The sequence below is a fragment of the Aquarana catesbeiana genome, linkage group LG02, assembly GCF_042186555.1.
Source record: "Aquarana catesbeiana isolate 2022-GZ linkage group LG02, ASM4218655v1, whole genome shotgun sequence".
Lineage (NCBI taxonomy): Eukaryota > Metazoa > Chordata > Amphibia > Anura > Ranidae > Aquarana > Aquarana catesbeiana.
This window is the reverse complement of record NC_133325.1, coordinates 683,988,308-684,000,833: the sequence shown is the minus strand read 5'-3', so window position 1 is coordinate 684,000,833 and position 12,526 is coordinate 683,988,308. Positions and strand designations below refer to the sequence as shown.

The 12,526-nt window shown below is 43.2% G+C and overlaps 1 protein-coding gene across 2 annotated transcripts in view; it reads left to right on the top strand.

Annotated features, from left to right (window-relative positions):
• The window catches only part of HIP1 (huntingtin interacting protein 1), a 224,296-nt gene that overhangs the window by 158,142 nt on the left and 53,628 nt on the right, over positions 1-12,526 (top strand). For both annotated transcript variants that reach the window (XM_073616751.1, XM_073616750.1), the window contains exons 15-17: positions 2,361-2,449; positions 3,211-3,327; positions 7,971-8,072. In XM_073616751.1, the coding sequence (XP_073472852.1) occupies positions 2,361-2,449; positions 3,211-3,327; positions 7,971-8,072 (308 nt within the window). The remainder of the gene's footprint in view (positions 1-2,360; positions 2,450-3,210; positions 3,328-7,970; positions 8,073-12,526) is intronic.

Genomic DNA, 12,526 nt, shown 5'->3' with positions numbered 1-12,526 from the left:
CTTTCTCATCTGCCCCACCAATGTACCCCCTTTCTCATCGGCCCCACCACTGTAACCCCCTGCACATCGGCCCCACCACTGTAAGCCCCTGCACATCTGCCCCACCACAGCAACCCCCTACATATCTGCCCCACTACTGTAACTCTCTGCTCATCTGTCCCACCACTGTACCACTCTGCTCTTCTGTCCCACCACTGTAACCCCCTGCTCATCTGCCCCACCACTGTACCTCCCTGCACATCTGCTCCACCGCCGTACCCCCATTCTCTTCTGTCTCACTGCTGAGACAGAAGAGACAACTTATCTGCTCATCTGCCCCACCACTGTAACCCCCTTTCTCAGCTGCCCCACCACTGTACCTCCTGTACATTTGTCCCACCACTGTACCCCCCTGCTCATGTGTTCCACCGATGTAGCTCCTTTCTCCTCTGCACCCCTCTGCACATCTGCCCCACCTCTGTACCCCTCTGCTCCTCTGCCCCAACACTGAACCCCCCTGCTCATCTTTCCCACCACTGTAACCCCCTTCTCATCTGGCTCAACACTAAACCCCCCTGTTCATCTGCCCCACTACTGTAACCCCCTGGTCATCTGCCCCATCACTGTACCCCCCTGCTTTTCTGTCCCACTGCTGAACCCCCTTCTCATCTTTCCCACCACAGTACCTCCTGCACACCTGCCCCACCACTGTACCCCCTTGCTCCTCTGTCCCACCACTGTAACTCCACTGCTCATCTGCCCCACCACTGTACCTCCCTGCACATCTGCTCCACTGCCGTATGCCCATGCTATTCTGTCTCACTACTGAACCCATCTGCTCATCTGCCCCACCACTATAACCCGCTTTCTCATCTGCCCAACAATGTACCTCCTGCACATCTGTCTCAACTCTATACCCCCCTGCTCTTCTGTGCCCTACCTCTGTTCCCCCTACTCTACTGCCCCACCTCTGTAACCCCCTGCTCATCTCTCCCACCAATACACCTCCTTTCACATCTGCCCCACAGCTCTACCCCCCTGCTTTTTTGTCCCACCACTGAACCCCCTTCTCATCTGCCCCAACACTGAACCCCCCTGTTCATCTGGCCCAACACTGTACCCCCCTGCTCTTTTGTCCCACTGCTGAACCCCCATCTCATCTCTTCCATCACTGTACCTCCCTGCACATCTGCCCCACCGCTGTACCCTCCTGCTCATCTGTCTCAACTCTGAACCCCTCCTGCTCATTTTCCCCACCGCTGTACCCTCCTGCTCATCTGCTCCACCGCTGTACCTTCTTCTCGACTATGATATGCGTGATATGCAGAGTGGTGAAAGGAAGTAGAGATGAGACACATCTACCTGTCCTGGCACACTCATCCCGCTGATCCAACTCTCGCATACAGCCATGTGTTTGTATGTGATGTCACATACAAGCATCTGGAATGGATGTACAATTATGAACTCAGGTCAGGGGCATTTTCTGAAAGCAGTGGGCCTGTGTGCAGGATCATAAGTTGGGCCCCCACAGCTAAGAAAAAGTGCAGCGCTCTGCGCCACAGGAAAAGTTGGGTGTGACTTTTCTTGCGCTGAATACTGGCTGTGGCTTAAAGGGACACAGAGTGCCGAGGTTCAGTAGTAAGTGACGCAAAGGTTCAGGAATAATTTTAACAAAGTTCCCAGAAGCTCAACAGTAATTCCACAAACTGTCACCTGATATTGGTTTTCTCAATAACAGTGAAATGCCTTCTTTCTGAGATTGGTAGTGGCAACCAAGCGAGTCATCTTCCTCCAGATGGTGGGTGGAGCTTGCAGGACTGTGATTGGCTTTAGCAGTGGCCAATGAAAGTCCTCGTCCTACTGGAAACAGGGACCCCCCCCCCAGCAGAACTGCATCCAATCTCTTCCCCATCACAAAAGCTGACAATCCCAGCTGCAGCAAAGTTATGTTTCACATTTTTTACAATGTGTGGGGACACAGTGCCTCCCCCTCAGTGCAGGTGCGGTGTGGGGATCTCTGAAATTGGAATGCATTGGTGTCTCACTGACAATTCCCTGTGCTGCTCTGCTGATGGGGAGGGAGTCGAGTGCCGGCAAAAGAGGCTTTGTGTGCCGCTTGCAAGTCGCCTACCACTGGCATATTGGATAAGAAAGGCAACAAAAACAGTACGGACTCAGGCCAAGCTTCTAGAGTTCAGTTCTTTTCATGCATACATTCACATTCACATTCAGATTGTGCTTTTAACATGTGTCGAGTTCTGTAGAGAAAAAGCTACAAATTTTTAGTGCCATCTTTTATTAATTGGTGTTTTTTGTTGCTTTCTGTTTTACTATCCTGAAGGCACAGCAGTGTTTACCAACTTTTTTATTTTCTCTTATAGGAAAATCCATAGCTAATGAGCAAAGATACACCAAGCTGAAGGAGAAGTATGCAGAACTGGTGCAGAGTCATGCAGATCTTCTCAGAAAGGTGACAGATTCTCTCCACTGACACAACAGAACTGTCTAAAGGCCAATATAATTCTGTTTTTGAGTTAAATATATTCAGAGGTACTGACCCAAATCAAGCATGCGGTTTAGAAAGTTAGCTCAAATTCAGAACTCCTAATCGAAATATTTGAAAGTTGTTAAGGAAGGACCAAAGCCATAGGACAGTGGTCTCCAAACTCTGTCCCGTGGCCTGGATGCGACCCTTTGCTTGCCTTCATCCTTCCCTTAGGGCACTATTCCTTCCACTGATACGAGACACTATTCTGTCATCCGACACCAACAATTCCTTCCATTGACATCAATATTGGGGCACTATTCCTCCCTCATGGCTCTCTGCTCTGCCCCTCCAGCATTTACTGGAGTATGGGGTTGTGGAGGGGGCGGGAGGGGGCTGAGAGTCTGAGCCAGCTGCCAGTGAGGCATCTGGGTGGATCCTGACATTAAAGACGGGATCTCTCTAGAGTCTGGATCAGCTGAATGATGTCAGCCAACAGTGCATTCCTGTGATCCACATACTGTAAATAGTAGGGCCAAAAAAGTTTTAACCCTACTTCTCCTTTAAGCTGAAACCTCATTGGCCATTCTATACTTTGAGAATTATCATTGTGCCCTACAATGACCTATTAATCTGACATGCTACTGGCCAAACATTTTTCCTGCCAGCACTATTGCCACACATGTTAACATAAAAGGTAGATGTTTGTTTGGAAAAGGTAATGATGTCTGTGTTTTCTTTGTCAGAATGCAGAAGTCACCAAACAGATGACTTTGGCTCGGGAAGCTCTGGGGGATGTGGAACGCTCCAAGAAAGGGCTGGAGGATTCATATCAGCGTGTTAATGAGCACACACAGAGAAAGGTGACAGTGGCACTCCATATACTGCTTTTCTCACAATATTATATCACTATTATATAGTGCATTGGGAAAGTATTTACAGTGCTTCACTTTTTCCACATTTTGTTATATTACAGCCTTATTCTAAAATTGATTAAATTCATTTTTTTCCCCAAAATTCTACAAACAATACCCCATAATGACAATGTGAAAGAAGATTGTTTGAAATCTTTGCAAATGTATTAAAAAAAAATCATATGTACATACAGTAAGTATTCGCAGCCTTTGCTCAATACTTTGTTGAAGCACCTTTGGCACCAATTGCAGCTTCAAGAATTTTTGAGTATGATGCTACAAGCTTGACGCACCTATTTTTGGACAGTTTCTCCCATTCTTCTTTGAAGGACTTCTCAAGTTCCATCAGGTTGGATGGGGAGCGTCAGTGCACAGCCATTTTCAGATCTCTCCAGAGATGTTCAATCAGGTTCAAGTCTGGGCTCTGGCCGGGCCACTCAAGGATATTTACAAAGTTGTCTTGTAGCCACTCCTTTGTTATCTTGGCTGTGTGCCTAGGGGGATGTCCTGTTGGAAGATGAACCTTTGCCCCACGTCTGAGGTCCAGAGCGCTCTTGAACAGGTTTTCATCAAGGATGTCTCGGTACATTGCTGCATTCATCGTTCCCTCGATCCTGACTAGTTTTCCAGTTTCTGCCACTGAAAAACATCCCCACAGCATGATGCTGCCACCACCATGCTTCCTGGTAGGGATGGTATTGGCCAGGTGATGAGCAATGCCTGCTTTCCTCCAGACATGCAGCTTGCCATTTAGGCCAAAGAGTTCAATCTTTGTTTCATCAGACCAGAGAATTTTGTTTCTTATGGTCTGAGAGTCCTTCAGGTGCCTTTTAGCAAACTCCAGGTGGGCTGTCATGTGCCTTTTACTGGGGAGTGGCTTCCCTCTGGCCACTCTACCATACAGGCCTGATTGGTGGAGTGCGGCAGAGATGGTTGATCTTCTGGAAGTTCCTCCTCTGTCCACAGAGAAACGCTGGAGCTCAGAGTGACCATTGGGTTCTTGGTCACTTCCCTGACTAAGGTCCTTCTCACCCGATTACTTAGTTTGGCCAGGTGACCCATTCTAGGAAGAGTCCTAGTGGTTCCAAACTTCTTCCATTTATGGATGATGGAGGCGACTGTTCTCATTGGGACCTTCAATGCTGCAGAAATGTTTTGTACCCTTCCCCAGATCTGTGCCTCAATACAGTACTGTCTTTGGAGGTCTACAGACAATTCCTTGGACTTCACGGCTTGGTTTGTTCTCTGACATGCATTGTTAACTGTGGGACCTTGTATAGACAGGTGTGTGCCTTTCCAAATCATGTCCAATCAACTGAATTTACCACAGGTGGACTCCAATCAAGTTGTAGAAACATCTCAAGGATGATCAGTGGAAACAGGATGCACCTGAGCTCAATTTTGAGTGTCATGGCAGAGGCTGTGAGAACTTATGTAAATGTGTTTTTTTTTCATTATTTATTCTTAATAAATTTGCAAAGATTTCAAACAAACTTCTTTCACGTTGTCATTATGAGTATTGTTTGTAGAATTTTGAGGAAAATAATGTAATCCATTTTGGAATAAGGCTGTAACATAACAAAATGTGGAAAAAGTGAAGCACTGTGAATACTTTCCGGATGTACTGTAAATCCTAGTCAATGCGAAAATGTAAACACACTAAAGCTGTATTCTTATTTTTAGACTCTAGTGGTCTTATGAGTTCTACATTTTAATGATAGGTGTTAAACTACCGGTATGTTGCCATTTTTGTAAGTTCCCTATCTGACCTTTATTTTGAAAACATGTAGTAACAAGGCATATAAAAGCTGTACAGTACACAGTGCTGTAACAATAGACCAGTACACAGCAGTGTGTAATATATTAATATAATAAACTTCTGGTATGTGATAGCTCAACATTTACATGTAGCTACTGATTACCTAGCATATTTTACATAACACAATGCATAAAAAGGTAATAACTAGAATAGGTATATTTGGAGTCTATTTTATGGCATATTGCAGAAGAGGGAAGTGAATTTATTGAGAAATGACAGGAGAGGTAAGACAGGTTCTCGACAGGGACATCATGCGAGCAACGCCATGAGCCTCTGATTTGCATTGGCAATTTTCCTGCTCTTTTTTTTTTTTTTTGTTTATGGTAAGGCAGTATTATTTATAGCTATCCATTCTATTATGGTTGGTTAAATTGATGTTTTATACTTCTCATTAAGCTATACTTAGTAGTGAAGTACCCCTGGCTAGTTTCTTGGCTGTTATTCTAATCCAGTAGTTCCAATACTTTGAGTCACAGACCTGGAATAAACATGCTTATCAGGAAAGTTAGGGCTGCTCAATTGGATACTTATTCCGGATCAGTGACAATGTAATTGCTAAGTTATTGAATCAACATAAGAGCCAAGGAACTAGTATTTTTAGAAAAAATTAGGACAGTGACGGCCTCCATATTTCCACAGGGGTTTTCCTGACAACAGTGTTTTCAGCCTACCTTTTTTGTAATATTCCCACACTGGCATTCATATCAAATAATTAAAAGACACAAAAAAAGTCAGGGTGGTTTCCAGTTAAAAAAAAAAAAAAAAAATCTGTATTGAAAATGTTTTATATAAAAAGTACAGGACCTTTGCGTTAGAGGTGTATTTAGCATTTTTTGGATAAATTAGCCCCCTATATATATTTTTCATCCTCGTGTAGCACTGCCCCCGTAGGGGTTTCTGAGTATAATTGTCCCTGGGTCTCCCTCTGATTTTCCTGCAGCCAAACACTCGGGGATTTTCACACTACACCCATTTTCTTTTTTTTTTATTTATTGGTAGAACTTGGATAGGAAAAGGGATTAGTGGGATACTCCAACTTGAACTATGCACAGATGACTCAACTTTCACTTGACCCCAATAAATTGATCCAGATAGCAGATTCACTGCTAGACCACACTATGGCCGCGTAGGAAGAAAAGCCTGTTGCTTACTCCAGCAGCAGACTCAACGTACCACTTTTCTTCAGGACACTTACTAGTACCCCCTTTAGCTGACACCTGTCCACTTACTTCTCTAGCCTGAAGGGATGGCCCTCACAGAACAGGCCCTTAGACGCAGGTCTGTACTCACTGTAGCCAAAACATATCCTTCTAGATGCTTCTCCCTCCTAGTCAGCTCTCCAGGACATCTGGGTTGCAGCTTCCTCAATTCTGTCCCTCAGGTCGACCACTTGAGGTCGCATGGCAGCCTGTACAGAGGAGGGGCAGCAGCCCCCTTCCTCCGGGACCCCACTCTCCAGCCAAAGACCCCGAGCACATGTGCACCAGGCATATATACAGTCACTCAGCATGCCCTGGGGCACCTGCTTCTGCCAATAGCCAGGGCTGTAACTACACCTGTGCTCCCATTTGTCAGCTTTCCTTCCACTGTTCATTATGCCTCGTCCTATTGGACCAGTGCGAAACAGGCAGACAACATGAGCAGCACATGAGCACAATGAGCAGACCCTATCAATAGATCACTGCTCCCTGGTAGGCAGAGAACACCTAAATGTACCTGATAGCCTCCCTGGTATACAGGGAAACCCAAAACTATGCTCTCTCTCTCTAGCACCTCCCTAAGAGGGTGCTACATCAAGAAATCCCAAAGACAGGCATTTTACAATAAGGGATGTATGGATGTCAATCCATCCTATGAAACTGTGTATAAATATGCTTGAAAGATAAAATACCCATTTAAAGTGATTGTAAAGCTTTGTTTATTTAAAAAAAACAAAAAACAAACATTTCATACTTACCTCCACTGTGCAGCTCACGGTCTTCTGGGGTCCCTCAGCGGCTCTCGCGGCTCCTCCCCACATTAGGTAACCCCCTAGGAGACGCGCTCTCCCGAGGGGGTTACCTTGCGGGTGCGCTCCCGAGTCCATCATTCGCCATCCATAGCCGCTGAATGTATAACTCGGCCCCACCCCCTGGCGCCCGTGTCATTGGATTTGATTGACAGCAGCGGGAGCAAATGACTGCGCTGCTATCAATCTATCTAATCAAGAGCCGAGAACCCCGGGCAGAGGAAGAGCGCGTCCATGCCAGATGAAGTTCCAGGGCTCAGATAAGTAAAACGGGGGGCTGCGGGGCCGGTCACTGCCAGGTGTTTTTTCACCTTAATGCATAGGAAGCATTAAGGCGAATAAACACAAGGGTTTACAACCCCTTTAAGTTTTAGGTTGTTTTTTATTTCCTTACCGTTTTTGATTAATCTCGACTTACAGCACTGTAGTTTGCAAACAGATCAGAATAAGAGCAAGTGAAGTAAGCAGACTAGAAGATTAGTTTTAATAAAACCTAATGAAGTGCAACATAGGATGTTACATTTCCAGATTAAATGTCTCCAGGAGGGAATAAAGGAGACCTCAATTCATTTGTAAAACATTAATAATATTCCAGAGACCTGTACATGAAATAGTTGTCTTTTTTTACATTCATTTAGCAAAAGTGTCAAGCAGGGAATTTCCTTGTTAAAGACATAAAGGTTATTTCATTTAACAATGTGATTACATTTTAAAGAATGATCTGGAAAAGGTCTTGTGAATAAGTCACGGTATTTTTATATCTAGGCACAGGAGCAAATACAACAAATGGATGGATTACAGGGGGCACTAGAGAGCAGTAAACAGGAGATTCAGCTTCTGAAGAGCAGCATGCAAACTTCCAAGCAGGTATACTGGTTTAATTATCATCACTGTTTACAGAATGATTTATGAGCATGGCTTGGCTTACTATTTGTAACTGGTTCTAATCATTGTAATGAATTGATTACACATGACCTATTTATTTGAGAAAGAGATTCATATAGGGGGTTTCTTGCTGGCCACTGAGACCCTCTAATTTGATAGTGAGGCGACAAGAGGCAAAGAAGAAACCTCCATATGCATTTCAGTTTTTAGTAGATGCTGTAAGGTTAACCACCCAACAGTTCTTCTATCTTCTTGTGACCCTCACTGATGAGCACTCTCTGCTGGAGTCCGCCCACCTGCTATGGGTCATTGTGGGGAATTTTAGTCCTCTGTTGCAATACATGTTTGTTTAATTGTATAGAGAATATAAAAAGTTGCTCAAAGGTGGGAAGGTATAGAAACATAGCAGAGTGACGGCACAAAAAGACCAAGCTGAGTTTGCCCCTTTAAAAATTTTTTTTATTTGCTTTTCTGTTTTTTTTGTCTTAATATATCCCAAGCATATTTAAATTCAGTGACAACCTCTGCTGTAAGTATTTCCAAGCATCAACTACTCTTTTGATGAAATGATACTAATCACTTCTAAGAATAACTTTCAACTATCCTATTGCTAGTCTGAAGTCATGTCTCCATTTTCTTGGTCTTAGCTTCAAACTAAAATATTGCTTCCTGAACCTTATTCACGCTCTTAATGTATTGCCGGGTACACACTAATGCCCTGTACACACGGTCGGACATTGATCGGACATTCCGACAACAAAATCCATGAATTTTTTCCGACGGATGTTGGCTCAAACTTGTTTTGCGTACACACGGTCGCACAAAGTTGTCGCAAAATCCGATCGTTCTGAACGCGGTGGCGTAAAACACGTACGCTGGGACTATAAACAGGGCAGTAGCCAATAGCTTTCATCTCATACTTTATTCTGAGCATGCTTGGCACTTTGTGCGTCAGATTTGTGTACACACGATCGGAATTTCCGACAAAGAATTTTGTAGCAAGCTCTCAAACTTTGTGTGTCTGAAATTCCGATGGAAAATGTGTGATGGAGCCCACACACGGTCAGAATTTCTGACAACAAGGTCCTATCACACATTTTCCGTCAGAATATCCGACCGTGTGTTCAGGGCATAACAGTTATTTTGGTTTGCATGAAAAAAACTGTTAGCTCCGGTCAGTGCCGCTGTACTAACCATGCAAGTTAGTTCAGCAATCTCCCCCCGCTGAGCTGTTGTGTTCTGACAGCTGGACAGCCATTGGCTGAGAGCTCTGATCGGGAGTCGGCCGGCTGCTGGTTTTTCAGCATGCAAGGACGGCTTCTGTCAGACATATCGACATACACACGGGGCGAATGTCAGCCGTTTTTTTGGAACCGGACATTGTTTCCCGACATTCGGCCCGTGTGTACGGGGCTTTACCTTTCTTTTCTCCATACTGTACACATTACTACTACTACTGATATGTTTAATCTCTCAGACCTTTTACCATTTTTGTCTCTGAACTTGTTCTATCTTATCTATATCTTTTTGAAGTGAGGTCTCCAGAACTGGAAACCGTTTGCTAAATTCAGTTTATCTAAAGATCTATATAGAGGAATCAGACCTTTTTCCCCCTGCTAATGATCCCTCTAATGATGCTCGCCAGAATTTTCTTTGCTTTCCCCACTCCCTTCCACACTGTTTGCCCATTTTCACTCAATAAGCACCCCCAAATCTTTTTATTTTGTAATTCTGACCCACACTGTAACCCCAATCTTTTATGCCGCGTACACACGGACGGAATTTCCGACAACAAATGTTCGATGTGAGCTTGTTATCGGAAACTGTGTGTAGGCTCCATCAGACATTTGCTGTTGGAATTTCCGACAACAAAAATTTGAAAGCTGGATCTCAAATTTTCCGACAAAATCCAATTTTGTAAATTACGGGCGTGTGTAGACAATTCCGACACACAAAATTCCACGCATGCTCGGAATCAAGCAGAAGAGCCGCACTGGCTATTGAACTCCATTTTTCTCAGCTAATCGTACGTGTTGTACGTCACCATGTTCTTGACGTTCGGAATTTCCGACAACATTTGTGTGACCATGTGTATGCAAGACAAGTTTGAGCCAACATCCGTCGGAAAAAAAAAAATCCATGGTTTTTGTTGTCTGACAATCCGATTGTCTGTGTGTGGCATATCTCTTTCAGATGATTCATTATACTGCATTTGGAAATATTGAACTCATTTGACAAATCTTCCAGCAATACCAAACCAAGTTCCATGTTACAGGCATATCAACCCTATTTCATTCCTGTGTGTTTTTAGCAAAAAGACATACCTGGCCCACCAAACCTTCAACTGTTTCACTTACTAAAAAATGAAATAGAACAGGACCTAGTACAGAGATTTGTGGTACATCACTAGTCACTGGTTTCCATTAACAACTACACTCCTTCATCCAACTGTGTATCCACTGAAGCACCCAAGGTTTAAGTCCTAGCTTATATAGCTTTACTATGAGATCGTTTTGTGGAACCGTATCAAATGCTTGGTCCAAAATATTTGTAATATAGTCAAAATTCCAGTAGCCTAATATGATTTGCCCTCAGTAAAACCATGCTGCATCGGGTCCAAAAAGTTGTGTATTTTTGAAATGATCATTGATTTATCCTTTTAGGAAAGATGTCCTTAGTTTTTCTACTACAGATGTTAAACTTACTGACTTGTACTTGCTAGCTTCTTCCTTGCTACCCTTCTTATGGATATTTACAATATCAGCTGTCTGCCAGTCATGGGGAAGACTGATTAAAAAGATCAGTTAATGGTCCAACAACTATACCTCAAAGTTCTCTTAGAACTTTGGAGTAATTACAATTAGGACCCATTGCTTTATTAAGCTATAATACAGTATTAAACTCAGAAGTGAATATTTATTATATTGCAGCTTACCAATTCTTAGATGTGATGGCTGCATTAATTTTTCTTTTTAGGCTTTTTTCTTCTGTATTCATCTGGTGATCCATCCAAGTAAGTCTGTTGCATTTTTCAAAAGCACAAGCTCTCCAGCAGAATGTATCAGTTTACACTGATGAGACAAACCATTAACGCTGGCAGGGGTGTTCGCAAAAGAAAAAAACTGTTTGCTGTAACTGATTATAAAGTGTGAGCTGGAGTTTGGCTTACATTTGTTAGTGTATCTAAATCTGCTAACACATTTAACACTACCCTTCCCCATACTGACAATGCTGCTGTCTGCTGTGCCTCCTGTTCTGATTTATCCAGAGTTGTGTATTACTAATACAGGAGGTTTCTTACTGGCAAGGTCACCAGGTGAAAAAAGAGGGGAAAAGCCAAAGAAAAGAAAACTGATGCAGCCACCACATCTAATGATTGGTGATCTGCAATATAATACATTTTTGGTTTTGGGTTTAATACTTCTTTAAGCAAGTCAGTTCATCTGCTGCCTCTGTCTTTGAAAATAAACCTTCACTGATAGAACCAATATAATCCACAAGTTGTGCAATTCACTTCTGAGACTGGACAGGAATTGTTTTTAAGAGTTTGCTACATTCTGGTCTCCCTCACCTTATTTATTGTACCCAGTTTTCATTTTTTTTTTATCTAATAATATTTTTTCTTCTTGTCATTGATTTACCTAAAAAGGTTTTATCTCCTTTCATAATGGATTTAGCCATTTCCTACTCTTTCTCTGTTTCTTTGTATCTCCTACATGCTGATTTTTTTTCTCCCTTATTACTTACCTCTGTAGTGAACCATATCATGGTTTTCTCTATCATTTACTCTTAGTAACTTGTCTAACATATTATCTAATTGCCTTCAAGATATTTGTGCTCACCCATTACTGAGCCCTGCCATTTTTACGCCAACCTTTAAATTATTTTTTTTTAAATCCAGCCCAAATTTTCTCCCACCTCAACATCTGACACTCAATCCCCATTTCTTAGTACCAAGTCCAGAAAATGATATCCTCTAATGGAGCTTTTAAATTATTGTTTTAGAGGAACCTCTTTCAATACCTTAACATATTTCTGCTTGTAAGCACAACCCTGGTAATATTCAGCAGGTTGAAATATAATATAATTAATGGCTTTATCTGGGGAAAGAATAATCTCCCCTGGTAGTAGGACTGCCCCCCGTACTGCAAGACTTAAATGCTTGTTTATGTCTAGGGGACCAATAACAGCAGTTTACCCACCTAATCCTCTGCTCACTTGGCAGCCAGAGCACTAATTTACTCCCATATGCATGGCAGTGGACTGTCCCTTGGCATCCTCACATTTATTGCATGGTTGTGGGCCCTGTGTTGGTCTTGATCGCATCAGAACACCTGCAACTCCCAGGAAGAAGAGTCTGCAGGGACTGGACATACAGCATGGAAGGAGCCTGAGAGTGGCCCCTAGACCTAAATGAGCATTTAATCCTTGCAGAA